Source organism: Suricata suricatta, chromosome 7 (assembly GCF_006229205.1).
Source record: "Suricata suricatta isolate VVHF042 chromosome 7, meerkat_22Aug2017_6uvM2_HiC, whole genome shotgun sequence".
Lineage (NCBI taxonomy): Eukaryota > Metazoa > Chordata > Mammalia > Carnivora > Herpestidae > Suricata > Suricata suricatta.
Window position 1 is genome coordinate 63,733,247 of NC_043706.1, and position 17,019 is coordinate 63,750,265.

At 40.1% G+C, this 17,019-nt stretch overlaps 1 protein-coding gene across 1 annotated transcript in view; it reads left to right on the plus strand.

Annotated features, from left to right (window-relative positions):
* The first annotated feature begins 4,564 nt into the window (after positions 1-4,564).
* MTO1 (mitochondrial tRNA translation optimization 1) overlaps positions 4,565-17,019 on the plus strand; it is a 25,522-nt gene continuing 13,067 nt past the window's right edge. The window contains exons 1-4 of the mRNA XM_029945194.1: positions 4,565-4,896; positions 8,314-8,513; positions 8,594-8,711; positions 14,294-14,583. Coding sequence (XP_029801054.1) covers positions 4,680-4,896; positions 8,314-8,513; positions 8,594-8,711; positions 14,294-14,583 — 825 coding nt within the window. The 5' untranslated portion in view covers positions 4,565-4,679. The remainder of the gene's footprint in view (positions 4,897-8,313; positions 8,514-8,593; positions 8,712-14,293; positions 14,584-17,019) is intronic.

Genomic DNA, 17,019 nt, shown 5'->3' on the forward strand with positions numbered 1-17,019 from the left:
GAAGATGTAAATCCTAGCCTTATGAAAAGAAAGAGTAGGGAGTTAAGAGGAGCATGTAAACTTAGAAAAACCAATGTGGGGTGCCTGACTGGCTCAGTCTGTTGAGCAGCTGATGCTTGGTTTCAGCTCAGGTCATGATCTCATGGTTCGTGGGATTGAGCCCCGCATTGAGCTCTGTGCTCACAGTGAGGAGCCTGCTTCAGATCCTGTCTCCCTCTCTCCCTGCCCCTTCCCAGCTTGCACTCACTCACTCTCTTTCTCAAAAATAAGGAAAAATCAACGTCAGCTTATGATTTTAGAAATAAAATTTTGTAGCCCTTACTTGGATACTAATTTCCACCAAAAGGAACATGAATTCCATGTAAGGTTATTGATTTCCTGTCTTGGTATAAGAAGACTCAAATTGTGTCTGGTTGCCAAAAACCAGAAGACATTTGAATATAAGTATGATTCTGAAAGAACAAGGGAGCCTGCTTACAGGGTGTTCTGCTGTCTTGTTTGGGATAAGCAGAGTATTATTTGGACGTGGTAAGTATATGAGTAGCGCTGTTAGATTATAACAGTAGGGAGAAAAGTCATTTAAGTTATGAGAAAGTCAATGCAAAAGTGAAAGCAAGAGGTCAATATTTTATTGTAAATATGGATATTTATCTTAAAAAAAGATACTATCCTCAAGGGCTTATCCATATTATCCATATTATAGAAATTGTCAGCCTTACTTTAAGAAAATTTTTTTTAAATGTTATTTATTTTTGAGAGACAGCGTGCAGGACGGGGAGAAGCAGAGAGAGAGTGAGACAAAGAATTTGAAGCAGGCTCCACGATGTCAGGTTACCAGTGCAAAGCTCAACAGGGGACTCAAACCCAGGAGCCATGAGTTCATGAGCCAAAGTCAGACACTCAACTGACTGAGCCACCGGGTCGCCCCCAGCCTTCCTTTTTAAAACTGGATATTTCTTCTGTAAGTATATACCACATTTTGTTTATCCATTCATCTGTCAATGGACAAAAATCCTTGATGACTCTGTTAAAAGGTTTTCCTGAAAGCAATACTTTGATAGATCCTCATTGATACAAAGACAGTTTTGGTTTTGTTTATGTTTTTCACCCCAGGGCAATGAGCCCTAGTTTGAATTGTGATGTGAGAAAGATGATTTTTTTCTTTTGTAAAATGGAAGGAGGACTATTGTGTAGTCAGGCTTGTTCTCAAGCACACGGATTTCAGGGAAAAGTGAAATGGAAGTTGAAATATGGAAATCCATTTCCTTAAAACTGCAAGTGTACCTGGGCAGTCTTCCAGGATGCCCAGGGGTATACCTACCTCATTCTGAAGACCTCTGCTCTATGGTTCTATTTTTCTCCTCCAGGGGCTCCAGCTGTGTATCATGGAATCTTGGAAATGACTTTACAGCTAGCTTAATGCTGTTCTCCAGCTATTTCCAAATCTTCGAAAGTCCACTCAGGTTTTCCTAACCAAAAATGTGTAAGTAATCCACCAGGCCAGAATCACATCTCTTTGCTACTGACCTGTCAAAGGAAAAAATTTTGCTCCTTGCTCAATCTTGCTGCAGTAGTGTCTGGATCACAGAGGGAATGACTTTTTAGTTGGGTCTTGATATACATCTTGGACATCATCTCACAGGAAAAGCCAAGAGATTTGAATTCACAGTGAGTTCAAGCTCCACACTGGGCTATGCACTGACAGTGTGGAGTCTGCTTGGGATTCTCTCTCAGCTCCTCCTGTGTGCTCTCTCTTGCTCTTTCTCTCAAAATAATACACTTAAAAAAAAAAAAAAAGGAAAAAGGGGCACCTGGATGGCTTAGTTAGTTAAGCATCTGACTTTGGCTCAGGTCATGATCTCACAGTCTGTGGGTTTGAGCCACACATCAGGCTCTGTGCTGATAGCTCAGAGCCTGGAGCCTGCTTCAGGTTCTGTGTCTCCCTCTCTCTCTGCCCCTCCCCACTCGCTCTCTGTCTCTTAAAATAAAGGTATAAATTTTTTTAAATAAAAAATAAATTTAAAAAATAAATAAAAGGAAAAAACAGTGTAAGAGGGATCAGGAATGAGGAAAGGTACAATACCAAAATACCGGGAGAGTAACATTTGAGCAAAGTTTTAAAGGAGAAGATACCCAGAAGAATGTTCCAGGTAGAAGGAAAAATAATGCAAAGGACCTAAAGGGAGACTATGCCTAGTTGTTCAAACAATAGCAAGTGTGGCAGGAGCTAGTGAAGCTTAGGATGTTGTGTCAGTTATTAACTTACTGCTTTTCAGACAAGGGCTTACTATTCCCTTCGAGTTATGCTGTCTGATAAGTGACAGTTCCTTCAGCATTTCTTTTTTTCAAGTGTCCACGATGTCAACATTTCTCAGTAGAGGTTGCAGGAGGACACTGGAGGAGGAAGAGGTTTCCTGCAATTTCCAACGTAGTGGAGGGAGGTTGCAAGAGAAAGGACAGACTAGTGGGTGTGAGAACATCTGGTAGAGTCTACGCCAACACTAGGTCCAGAAAGTGATCCCCAGTCTAAGAGCTACTGGACCAGGGACCCGAGATCCCTGCCTGGCCTGGATAAGCTGCCTGTGGTCCAGAAGGTCGCTCACAGAGAAGTCGGTCCTTCTTCAAGCCTTGTGTGCAGTCAGCCTGCGGCCCAGGAGGTCCGCAGAGCACCGCTGCTCCCTCAGCGAGCCCCAGTGTTGTGCAGCCCGTACTCTCTGAAGGCCCTCTGCAACTGAGATCTGAACCCCTTTTAAATTATTCTTACTTGAGTACTCTTCAGCCCTAGAGTACTATATGTAGTTCCTTATATCTTATATTATTTTACTCTTTTTTAGAGTGAATTTATTTATTTATTTATTTATTTATTTATTTATTTACGTAGCCTCTATTCCCAACATAGAGCTTGAACTCACAACTCCAAGATCAAGAGTTGCATACTGTACCAACTGAGCCAGTAAGGCATCCTAATATAGTTCATTTTTCTCATATTAATTACCTACTGTATGAGTTCTATCTCCTGATTGGACCCCAGACTGCTACAGAGTTAGTACTGGGAGTGGTCTCAGGAGATACAGCCCTAAGGACAGGCTTTAGAGATTGGTTTGGTTGTGCCCTTAGACTTGAGGACAGCGCTCAAGGAGGAGGAACCAGAAAAATATGCAAGAAGGAGTAGCCAGAAATCTAGGAGGAAAGCCAGAATGGCTTGATGTCTTAGAAGACAAAAAAATATGTCAAGATATGACTACAAAGGACACATAAAATGTCCATCTTCTTTATACTTAAAACTTAATTAAAATCCAGTCCTGGCTACAGTATTAATGAAATAGTCTTACACTGCTGATGCACTTGACACAAAACATTCAAAATGCTAATTTAGTCATCATCAATAATTTAAACATTGAGGAATCCTTTTACCCAGTATGTTCATTTATAGAAAAAATCCATAAAATTAAAGAGATGTATGTATAAGGATGATCATGATATTAAAAATTATAAACAATCCAGGGCACCTAGGTAGCCCAGTCCATTAAACATCTAACTCTTGGCTTCAGCTCAGGCCATGATCTCACAACTTGTGAGTTCAAGCCCCACATTGGGCTCTGTGCTGACAGCACAGTGTCTGCTTGGGAGTCTCTGTCTTCCTCTCTCTCTCTGCCCTTCTCCCACTCACTCTCTCTCTCTGTCTCTCTCAAAAATAAACATTAAAAACAATTTTAAAGAGTTATAAACAAGCCAAATACCCCTTAATTGCAGTTAATTAAATAAATTATGGTTAAAATGTGATAGATTTATATATACATTACATGGAGTCCAAAATACATTGTTAAAAAAAGAAAACTTAAAAATAATGTAATTATTGTATTATATGTGCAAAGTAATAGTAGCATTAGTATTTGTATTTTAAATAGCTAGGAGGCATTAGCAACAAAATGCTAACAATGATCACAGAGGTGGGTATCAGAAGAGCTGGCAGAAGTTATGGGTTCTTTAGCTCGAAGTTTTATTTCTGTAAGTTTAAATTGTATATAAAGAACGCTTATTGTTAATGTAGTAGTAATGCAGTAAGACAAAATTATGTATTCTATAGATTTTAATAATCAGAATAAAATTGCCACATGGGTTGTTTCACTAAACAATTAAAGATCTTTCTAAGGAAGGCTTTAAAAATGTCAGTTTCCAAAAAGCTGGACATTTAACGGGCAATCATTCCATTCTCCTAATCAACCATCATGAATCTTTCACCCACAAATATAGTTTAACTGCTTTCGAATCTACTCCTATTTGGAGACTACTCTATAATAACAAGTTCAGGTGATAGTGTATTCGAAAATTCAAAGAATCTGTTAAGGCAAACAGATCAAAATCATTGTCGGTAGATGACCACCTGGCGATTAGAGCAAATGACCACGTAAGAATCAACAATTCACAGCCATTGGTAATCAAAAACCTTCACGGAGCACGAAACCGGATGACACCGGCCGGCCACCTGCACTGTTAACCCGGGCTCGCTTCGCCTTTGAAGTCCCGCAAAGCCCCAATCAGCGCAGACGCTGGACGTGAACTCCGACGCTCTGACATCAGGGCAAAGATGGCTGCGCCCGGAAGCCTTTCCGTCGTACCCTAAATGTTTGCGCCTAGCTCGTGTCAGGCTCAGCGTCAGACTCGGCGTTTCTCCAGCCATGTTTTCTCTCCGAAGTTGTGGTCTCTGGGTCGCGGCTTCCCTCACCAAAAAGCGCCTTACGTTGGCCCGGTTCAGCGGTGACAGCGCGGCGCCCTTGGCTACGAAGTTTGACGTGATAGTCATTGGCGGAGGACACGCCGGGACCGAGGCCGCGGCCGCTGCCGCGCGGTGCGGCTCCCGGACCCTGCTACTCACCCACCGGGTGGACACGATCGGTGAGGAGCGCGGGTCGAGTGGAGGTTGCCCAGGGCGCAAGCTGCCAATATGCCCCTTCACCCTCTCCAGGTGCCCGTTGCGGGCAGCCCCTTCCCTCCCTCAAAGCTGGCGAGAATCGTAGTGTCTGGTTTTATCCTGATTTGAGTTTCACAGATCACCCGGGCCGGCCCAGAACCCTGGATTGGGCTATTCGTTGGACCACGGATTGTGCTTGCTGCTGACAATAGTTAGTTGGTGGAGTTGGGGCAGTGCCTTGGGAAAGGGGGAAATTTAAGAATACAAGCTGATAGCTTCATTGTTGCCATTTATCCTTTACTAGCTTTTGCTCTGGAAAACGAGTGAATTAGCATGCTACTTTTTACTGCATTCTATATCTCTGCTAGGTGTTTGCCCTCTAATTTTGTGCTCAGGAACTGGCAGTGCTTTTTTTTTTTTTTCACACTTAACAGGCAATGGGTGGACAGCTATAATTTAAAGCAAGGCCTGTCTCTAGCACCATAATAGATGCTAGCTAACACAACATTTTGTAAATTATGCATGCCTATATTTTTCCTCCTGCATTTTGCTTAAGAGTGAACAGTAGTTGAAACATAAACTGTTTCACAAAAACATGCAGGTTCTAAGTGTGGAGAAACATACATTATTAACAGTGATTCTTTTAGAGAGGGTTGAAAAGATTACCCAAAAGATTACACTTTATTATACATTTCAGTGTTTACAATTTTTTAAAATAAAGACTCGATACTGCCTTTCAATAATAATCCAAAACTAATGAAAAGTATTATTGAACTAAGACGACCATTAAATACAAGTAATGTAGTTCTGTGAAGGATAAAGGGATTCTTATCCAAACCCATGTTCATATTATTTTACCAACACAATACAATCTGTTTTTTTAAATAAATACATTTCAGAGATAATAATTCTTATAGATGAGCTTAGTGGATGACAAATCTGTCTTTAAATCAAAATCTCATTTTTAAGGTAATTTAATATAGTGGAGCATCTTAAATATTTCTACTTGGCAGCAGAAAGATAGCTTTGACTTAGAAGGTTCAACTGACTTAATGCAGAATCCAAGAATTGTGTTGTGATTTAGTCATATCATCTGCCAATAATGAGGCTAGAGGCAGAAAGTCTTCTATTTTCTACTAACCTGGAAAATAATACTTTTTGGAAACCTATTTTTGCATTTCACAATGGAAGAAAAAGGTTTTGTGCATATGTTTATTCTGCGTCTTTATCACCTATGCATTTCATGGAGAATGTTCACTATGAAAGAGGTTATTAGACATTATGAATTTAAAAAAATATATTCATTTATTTCAATTTTTTTTCTGTTTTTATTCATTTTTGAGAGACAGAACAGGCAGGGGAGGGTCAGAGAGAGAGGGAGGCACAGAATCCGAAACAGGCTCCAGGCTCTGAGCTAGCTGTCAGCACAGAGCCCCATGTGGGGCTCGAACCCACGAACCGTGAGATCATGACCTGAGCCAAAGCTGGATGCTTAACCGACTGAGCCACCCAGGGCCCCTTAATTTTTTTTAATGTTTATTTATTTTTGAGATAGAGAGAGAGAGGGAGAGAGAGAAACAGAGACAGAGACACAGAGACAGCACTAATGAGCGGAGGGCAGAGGGAGAAGGAGACACAGAATCCCAAGCAGGCTCCAGGCTCTGAGCTGTCAGCACAGAGCCCGAGGTGGCACTTAAACCTGCAAACTGTGAGATCATGATCTGAGCCAAAGTCAGACACTTAACTGACTGAGCCACCCAGGTGCTCCTCATTTATTTATTTTAAACTGTTTATTTTTGAGAGCAAGAGAGGGAGACAGAGGATCTGAAACAGGCTCCTTGATGACAGCAGTGAGCCCCATATGGGGCTCAAACTCACAAACTGTGAGATCATGACCTGAGCCAAAGTCGGACACTTAACCAACTGAGCCACCCAGGTGCCCCCCACCTTTTTTTTTTTTTTATTTTAGAGAGAGCGTGAGCTGGGGAAGAAGGGCAGAGGGAGAAAAAGAATTTCAACCAGACTCCACACTCAATTAGAGCCCAATGCGGGGCTTGATCCCACGTCCCTGGGATCATGACCTTAGCGAAAATCAAGAGTGGCACATTCAGCCAGCTGAGTCACCCAGGCACCACCACCACTTCCTGTATCTCTTTAAAGAGAAAAATAAATCCTATTTCTAGAGACTCCATTCCCAATAGTTCACCCCTCATGACCTGTTTCCCACTCCTAACCCAAACACTGGCCACTAGAAACAGGATTACTTAGATCATTAAAGATGTATTCCTACCCCGTTTAGGTCACACTCCCTGAGCACAAAGCCTCCTAGCAGAGCATTTACCTAAATAAAATTGCAAATCAAAGGAAGGGGGGAATTAATCTAGCTATCATCTCTGTTTCTACAGCAGGGAAACTGAGGTAGAGAAAATTAGATAACTTGACAAAATGACAGAGCTTATAAGTGGTAGATCTAGGAACTGAGGCAGATCCCTTTCACTCACTCCTGACCTATACCAGTAATTACCGCACATTCAGCCTGTTTATGGAGACTGTAAAAACTTGCACAGGGCTTGGTGGTGGCTGCAGTAGACTTATAGATGTTGACATAGCTTTCCTACCCCTCCACCTCCCTTAAAAACCTTTGAGGATGGGGCACCTGGGTAGCTCAGTCCGTTAAGGCTCCAACTTCAGCTCAGGTCAGATCTCCCGTTCATGGGTTCGAGCCCCGCGTCAGGCTCTGTGCTGACAGCTACCTCAGAGCCTGGAGCCTGCTTCCGGTTCTGTGTCTCTCTCTCTCTGCCCCTCCCCTTCTCATGCTCTGTCTCTCTCTGTATCAAAAATAAATAAAACATTAAAAAAAAATTAAAAAAAAAACAAACCTTTGAGGAAACTGCTTGAGTTTAAACTTCAAAATCAGACCGGGGGCATTTAAGGGGAAGGTATAAAATATGGTTTCTACTTTCAGGAAGCTCATATACTTTAATCATTTTTGCAAAATAAGCAAAAAGGAAACAGCAGATGGCATTTATGGAAGACATAATTCATTATAACAGGGAATTAGTGCCAAGGGATTTCTTAAAACTATGCTTGATTTGGGAAGGTTTCATGAAGTGAGGATTTCTAAACCACATTTTAAAGGAAAAGACAACTTAATGAACCAGTAAAAATGTGTCTAGGAAAAGATTTAAGAGAAACTGTAGTCAATGGTTTGTCTTTCAGGATGCCCTGAATAACTCTTGCATCCCATTGGGATTTTCTAAGTTCCTTTCTAGTGTTTGTTTCAGGGTTGTTGTTTTCTTTTAAATCTATCCTAGGAGATGATTCTAGTCACCTGTACAGACATTTCCCTATTAAACTCATTATGTGCACATGTACCTATATTGTTTGTCTGTTCTCTTTAGGTCAGATGTCATGTAATCCTTCCTTTGGTGGCATTGGCAAAGGCCACTTAATGAGAGAAGTTGATGCCTTGGATGGCCTGTGTTCTCGAATCTGTGACCAGTCTGGTGTACATTACAAAGTATTAAACCGGCGTAAGGGACCAGCTGTTTGGGGTCTGAGAGCTCAGATTGATAGGAAACTTTATAAGCAGAACATGCAGGTAAGAATGGGGTATCAAAACAGGAGAGACTATAGTGATTATTTAACTGTTATGTTTCAACTTGCGTTCACTTTTGACAGAAAGAAATCCTAAGTACACCGCTGCTCGCTGTTCAGGAGGGAGCTGTAGAAGATCTAATTCTTACGGAACCGGAGCCGGAGCACCCTGGGAAATGCCGTGTCAGTGGTGTGGTCTTAGGTTTGTGCTGGTTATAAATGATAGTAACAATGTTAAACTCCATGTGAAAAAATAATTTTAGACCAGAGCCTGGAGATGTTTTTGCGTATTCTAGTAAGTTATTATATTTTCATGGATGAGGAAAACCGTATGAAAAATTATCCCTCCTCAGGGCGCCTGGGTGGCTCAGTCGGTTAAGTGTCTGACTTCGGCTTAGGTCTTCATCTCACAGTTAGTGGGTTTGAGCCCTGCTTCGGGCTCTGTGCTGACAGACTGGAGCCTGCTTTGGATTCTGTGTCTCCCTCTTTCTCTGCCCCTCCCCAACTCACTCTCTGTCTCTCTCAAAAAAAAATAAAATAAAATAAAGACATAAAAAACAATTATTTTAAAATAAAAATTATTCCTCCTTTCATCTTGACCTTCACGAAGCTTAGTCAAATTCTGGGCTCATTTATACCATCTTAGTAAGACTTTATAGCCTACATACATGTGTTTTTCTCCTCATCCTTCTGTTGTAATTTTTATTTTTCCTAGTTCCTTTTTTCTTTTTAAAGATTTTATTTTTAAGTAATTTCTACGTCCAGTGTAGAGCTCGAAATCACAGCCTCAAGATCAAGAGCCACATGTTCTATCAACTGAGCCAGCCAAGTGCCTCTGTTTTTCCTATTTCTGAACTTTAAGGTTTTTTAATTTGTATTTTACAATGTTATTATATTTATGTTTTTTATTTAAAGGAGTTACATATTTTTAAAAATATTTAAAATAAATATTTATTTTTGCAAGGGAGAGAGATCATGTAAGCAGGGGAGGGGCAGAGAGAGAAGACGACGCAGAATCCGAAGCAGGCTCCAGGCTCACAGCTGTCAGCACAGAGCTGGACACGGGGCTCGACCCCACAGACCATGAGATCATGCCCTGAGCCGAAATTGGATGCTTAACCAGTTGAGCCAACCAGGCACCCCAAGAGTAATAAATTGATTTTTAATCAAAATAATCCATGCACATAATTTTTACAAAAATCAAGTTGAATTTAAAAGTTTGTATGGAAAAACAAAAAAAAAGTTTGTAGGGAAAAACCATGATCTCTATAAATATCTCCCTTTACAGATTAACCACTTCAGTTTCATTTCTGCTATATACTTACATATTTCTAAATAATAACCTTATAGTTGTACTCCCTAAATTATCAGCAGTAGATGTTACCTGTTAACTTCTTTTTATAGTAGTTCTGTCATTAATCCCCTATTTTCCTTCCCTCCATCCTTCTAATGTACTTATGCCATAAATTTTAGTTGGTAGTATATTTATATTATGATTTTTAAAATACTGTTCACTGTCGATCTAAATAGTGTATTATGTTTGTTTCCTTTCATATATGGCTTTGCTTTGGGTTAATACTTGCTTTAGTTTTTATTTGCTTATTTTACTTGTGTACTTGTTCAGCTTTTTCATTAGGAAAAAACTGTCATTATCTCAGTCAAGTGATCTAGCAATTCTGCTTTTCCTTTCACACTTCCCTCCCAGAGACATCGACTTCCCCAGCCCCTACAGCCCGTCCGCTACCATCAGGGCAGTTGCTCTCTAGGCCTTCTGCACAGATGTCATTTGAACCTTCTTTTTACTACTTTGCTGTGCTACATCATCCCATGTTTCTTAGGACTTCAGTCTGTTCTTTCTCATTGCCTCATTTTTTCTGCCGAAGAATTTTTCTGAAGCTTCTAGTAGCTTCCTAAGAAAAGATGCAAGGAAGGTATATTTTTTTTTAAACACATCTGAAAATGTTTCCCCTTAGACTTGACTCTTAGTTTGTCTAAGGATAGAATTTTAGTTAAAATTTTTTTTTCCGAGAATTTCGATAGTCTTGTTCCATTATCTTCTAGCTTCCAGTTTTGCTATTAAAAAGTTCAATGCATTTTTGGGATACCTGGCTGGCTCAGTCAGTGGGGTGTGGGGATCTTGATCTCAGGGTTTTGAGTTTCAGCTGCACGTTGGGTCTAGAGATTTCTTAAAAATAAAATCTTAAAAAAAAAAAACTTCAATGCATATTTAAATATTTTTGTATGTGAGAGGTTTTTTTTCCCTTTCTAAAAGTACCTTGTCTTCTAAAAGATTTTGTATTTGTCTCTAGTGTCCTGAAATTTTAAAATAATGGACCTTAGTCTGGTCTTTGTTCGTTCATTGTGGTGAAATACTAGGTATTCCTTTTTAATTTAGAAATATGTCCTTGATCTGTGTATTTTCTTCTATTATTTCTTCATGGGTTTTTTTTCTGTAACTTCTCTTTTTGGATTGGTCTTCTGGGCTTCTACTTTCTTTTTTATGTCATTTGACATACTTTCTTAGGAGACTTCCTTAAATTTATTGTCCAAATCCTTGTAATGAATTTTAAAATTTTACCATATTTCCATATATAAACAGTGTCTTTTTTCTTAGCATCTTGTTTTGGTTTCTGAATTTAATATCTTTAATACATATAAGGATTTTAATTACTGGTTTTTGAAATTTCCTTTGATCTATGTATTGTTTTCTCCAGATTCCTTATTCTGTTTATTTAGGGAATTTTAGTGGTCCAGATTTTTAAATGAGGCAGTAAAACACTGGGAGATTTATGTGTGCACAGTTAAATTTTATTTCCAACTGACTCTTTACTGGCCTTTTTGTAGGCGAGCTACCAAACATCAATGACTGATTCAGGAGAAGAGTCAGTCTTCTGTCAAGGGGACTAATATGGCTGTCTAGTGGCATTCTGGGAACAAAATGTCAAGAGGGCTGTGCTAGAGAATCTCATCATTTCAAATACAGATCTTGGATTAATTCCCCTGTTTTAAAATTAAGGCTTATTATAGATTTATTAATTTATGAGTAGGGAATATATATGCATGATAAAGGGTGAAAAGGCGGTCTCTTTCTCATCCTAGAGTCCCCCAGCCAACCAATTTTCTTCCACAGGAGCATTTTTAGTTTCTTGTGGAGTCTTTCCATCTGTGTATCTATATATCTTCATGCATACAGATATATATACGTGTATTTTTTCACATAGCAATAGCCTATTATCCACACTGTTCTGTACTGTTGTTTTTTTGAGTGAGAGCTTGAGCACAAGTGCGGGAGGGGCAGAGGGAGAGAGGGAATCTTAAGCAGGCTCCACATGCAGTGCTGGAGCCCAACTCGGGGCTCAGTCCCCCCACTGAGATCATGAACTGAGTCAAAATCAAGAGTCCGATGCTTAATGGACTGAGCCACCCAGGCACCCCTGGTTTTTTTTTTTTTTAACCACTTAATTTGTATTTGCTTCGCTTTTGGGAGCTACTTTTTTTTTTTTAAGTTTGTGTTTTTGTTCTAGTGATTACCTTAGTAACTATAATCTTATATAATATGCCTAACCTTCTCTTTTCTTCTGTTGGTGTTTACTGACTTTAGTCTTTATAGTTACGGAGTTTTATTTTCATTTCCTTTTCTCTCCCCTGCCTCCTTCCTCTCCAGATTTAATGATTATATTGTTTTAATTAGTGTAGACCTTTATACCTTTAAATTGTTTATACCTCTGGAGCACCTGAGTGGCTCATTTGGTTAAGCCTCTGACTTCGGCTCAGGTCATGATCTTGCAGTTTGTGAGTTCAAGCCCCGCATCGGGCTCTGTGCCAACAGCTCAGAGCCTAGAGCCTGCTTTGGATTCTGTCTCCTTTTCTCTCTCTCAAAAATAAACATTTAAAAAATAATAATAACAAAATAAAATAAATTGTTTATATGTCTGTTACTTAATTTAGGATCTTTAAATGCTATTTTTTGACCTTGTCTATATTTTATAGGCACAACAATACAATTCTTATCGTGGTAAAATGTACATAACATAAAATTGGCCAAAATGGTGACTTTTAGGTATACACTTCCATACCATTAAGTACATTCACAATGTTGTGCAACTCTCACCATGATCCATTTCCAGAGTTTTTTCACCATCCTAAATGGTTTAGTTCTTAGTGCCCACTAAACAATGACTATATTCTATAAGATGGTCGGTCTGTACATAAAACCTTTATGTATAGAGTTAACTGTTTCATTTTCAGCTCCAACCTTTGTTCCTGTGTTCCTCATTTCTCATTGTCAGTTCCCCGACTTGTGAGCTTTGCAGGGTGAATAATTACTTCATTCTCATTGGTATGTTCTCCTCAGATTCTTGAGTTACATCTTTCTCCCCTCTGCTAGATCAGTTATTATCCTTCCATCTGCTTTCTGTCTCCTGAAAATAGTTTGAAGGTTCTCATCTTTTCTAATTTTTCTAATGTTTGTTTATTTTTGAGAGAGAGAGAGAACAAGCAGAGGAGGGGCAGAGAGGGAGGAAGATATAGAATCTGAAGCAGGCTCCAGGCTTTGAGCTGTCAGCATAGAGCCTGGCGCGGGGCTCGAACTTAAAAAATGTGAGATTGTGACCCAAGCCAAAATCAGATGCTTAACCAACTGAGCCACCCAGACGTCCCAGAACATTCTCATTTTTTTTTTTAAGTTACTTTAAAAAAAAATTTTTAATGTTTTTTATTTATTTTTGAGAGACAGAGAGAGGACGCACGAGCAGGGGAGGGTCAGACAAAGAGGGAGATACAGAATCCGAAGGAAGCTCCAGGCTCTGAGCTAGCCATCAGCACAGAGCCCGATGCGGGGCTCAGACCCACAAACTGTGAGATCATGACCCGAGCCGTAGCCGGATGCTTACCGACTGAGGCACCCAGGCGCCCCAAAAGTTCTCATCTTTTGACAAGTTCTTTCCCATTACCTGTCCTTGTGTTTTTATACCTTTTTTGCCCCTTTATTTCATTTTCTTAGGGTTTTAGGAGGGAGAAGAAATCATGTGACGTAGTCAGTCATGTTTACCCAGATGTCTAAAATTAATTTTAAAAATTAACTGAAACTAACATTTTAGTAGTGATACGATTTTAGGAACATGTGAATCAGTTATTATATTAGATGCTATTATATTCTCCTGGCTTTTTTGGATTCTTGATAGCATATGGCTTTCTTACTCATTTAAAATTCTTTTTTAAGTTTCTAAAGACAAAGTTTCTCTGAAGTTTTTTTTTAATTAATTATTTTACTTTATTTACACACACACACACACACACACACACACACACACACACAGCATCGTGGGTGGGGGGGTGGCAGAGAGAGGGAAAGGGAGAACCCCAAGCAGGCTCCACAGTATCAGGATGGAGCTCTGTGTGGGGTTTGAACCCACAGACTGCAAGATTGTGACCTGAGCCGAAACCAAGAATTGGATGCTCAACCAACCGATCCATCCAGATGCCCCTGTAGTTCTTTTTTTTTTTTTTTTAATGTTTGCTTATTTTGAGAGAGAGACAGCGTGCATGTACTCGCACGTGTCGGGGAGGAGCAGAGAGAGGACTCTGGGCCCAGCTTTGTGCATTGAGCACCTTGAGGGTCTCGATCCCATGCCATGCCATCATGATCTGAGTGGAAATGAAGAGTCTGACGCTTAACCTACTGAGCCACCTAGGAGCCCCCTCTGTAATTCTAATTTAAAATTGTCACATTCCAACTTGGTCCTTGTTAATAGGACACACTTTTTACTCTTTCTTGTCTTCTAGCGGATGGAAGCACCATACATGCAGAGTGTGTGGTCCTGACCACGGGGACGTTCCTGAGAGGTGTGATTGTAATAGGATTGGAAATGCATCCAGCAGGACGTTTAGGGGATCAGCCTTCCGTAGGGTTGGCTCAGACTCTGGAGAAGTTGGGGTTTGTGGTGGGAAGATTGAAGACTGGGACTCCACCCCGAATTGCCAAAGAGTCCATTAATTTCAGCATACTGAACAAGCAGACACCAGATAATCCATCCATACCGTTCAGTTTTATCAACGAGACTGTGTGGATTAAGGTAAGATAATAGAAGAAAATCTAACTTTACAGCTGACAGTGGCTGTTCACAGCAGGATATAGCCCTTCTTTCTTCCCTTCCTTCTTCCCTTCCTTCTTCCCTTCCTTCCCTCCTTCCCACCTTCCTCCCTCCCTCCCTTCCATTCCCTCTTCCCTTCCCTTCCTCCCTCGCTTCCTTTCTTCCTTCCTTCCCTCCTCCTTTCTCTCTTCTTCCCTTCCTCCCTTCTACTCTTCACAAGTCACTTTATATCATTATTTCTTAAGGCGCAAAAAAATAACCTTTAAAAGGATTAGCTAATTTGGCTAATTGGGTGTTTCCCCATAAGTTCTTAAGTTTCATTTCTTCAATAACTTTGCCTATTTAAACTTCTTTGAAACACTTTCAGACCTTATTAAAAATTGCAAGACCATTAAACAAACTCTGATAAACCATTGAAATTCACCCATTTTTAATGTTTTACCATATTTATCTCCCTATATACAGAAATATATATAGATATATATTTAATCTATAAAAGAGTAATATACACATTTATTCTTTTTCTTTTAATTTTTTTTTAATGTGTTATTTATTTTTGAGACAGAGAGAAATCGAGCATGAGCGGAGAAGGGGCAGAGAGAGGGAGACACAGAATCCGAAGCAAGTTCCAGGCTCTGAGCTGTCAGCACAGAGCCCAACAGGGGGCTCGAACCCATGAACTGTGGGATCATGACCTGAGCCAAAATTGGGCACTCAGCCAACTGAGCCACCCAGGTGCCCCTATTCTTTAATTTTGATAGAGAACGCATGTGCAGGTAGGGACAGAGAGAGAGAGAGAGAGGGAGAGAGAGAGAGGGGGAGAGGGGGAGAGGGGATATCCCAAGTAGCCTCTACGCTCTCCGTGCAGAGCCTGACACAGGGCCAAAATTCACAAACTATGAGATCGTGACCTGAGCCAAAACCAAGAGTCAGACCCATAACTGACTAAGCCACCCAGGCGCCCTGGACACATTGTTTCTTATTCTTTTTTTTTTCCCCAAAACATTTGAGGGTAAGTTAGATCATGACCCTTTACTTCTAAATACTTTAGTATGTATTTCAACTAAGCACAAATACATGCTCTTATATAACCTCATTGTAGTAATGCAATGCGGGGAATTTAACATTGAATCATTGCTGTTATCTGTTACAAAGTTCATAGTCAGATTTTGCTGATTATCCCAATATTATTTTTTATAGCAACTTTTTTTTTTTTCCAATCCAGGATCACCTACTACATTTAGTTGTCATTTCTCTTTATCTGGAACTGTTCCTCAGTCTTTCATGATACTGGTATTTTTGAAGAGTACAGGATACTTTCTTACCTACCTTTGCAATTAAAAAACATTGTGTGTTTAGAATTGAGGACTAATAATCGATGGTCCTAATTTCTGGTGAGTGTTATATTATTAAGTGGCTCCAAATATTCCGGTATCTTGAGCAAGTCACTTATATTTTTGCCTTGGTAAAATGTAAATTGTGATGCAACTTTCTTAGTGTAAATAGATAGGTATACGTATGTGTGTGTGTATATACACACACACATATGTATACACACACATATACACATACATACATATATAGATAGTCTTATAAATTTTCAAGTTTATAGAAAGTAGAAATAACAGTATAACAAATCTGTGTCATCCAGCTTCAACAAATAACATTTTCTAGCATTCTTTCTTTAACACGTTTCTTCTTAAAGCTCTAGTCCCAGATATCACTTATAAATCCTTGGTATATGTCTTTAACAGATGAGAACTTTGTAAAAAACCAACCACAGGGCACGTGGGTGGCTCAGTCTGTTGGTCATCTGACTTCGGGTCAGGTCATGATCTTGTGGTTCGTGAGTTCGAGCCCCACGTCAGGCTCTGGGCTGACAGCTTGGAGCCTGGAGCCTGCTTCGGATTCTGTGTCTCCCTCTCTCTCTACCCTTCCCTGCTCAAACTCTGTCTCTCAAAAATAAATAAATGTTAAAAACACAATTAAAAAAACCAGCCACAATATTATTATTATCATACCTATCAAATAAGGACCACACACTGAGTTGGATGGTATGCCTTACAACAGTTCCCCCACCTTTTTTTTTTTTTTACATGTATATGAGTGTTGTAACCCGACCTCAGGGTCGCGTTACTTTACTGAGCCCCGTGTTGAGGCGCCAATTGTCATAACCGGATGGCCGGGGCGCTCGTCCACCCCGACTGGCAGGGTGGAGAATCGTCGCGGGTCCTTCTCCTGAGGGAAGGAGAGAAAAAGGGGCCAGGAGAGGGAGACGCAGAGAGTAAAGACAGAACTCACGGCTCTCCGATCAGGCGAAAGAGAGCTTATTCCAAGAACTGTTCTTTATATAGTCTTCAGGGGGGAAGACAAGGCAAGCTGACCTAGGCAGGCTACAGAGTCAAATGCATATCAAAC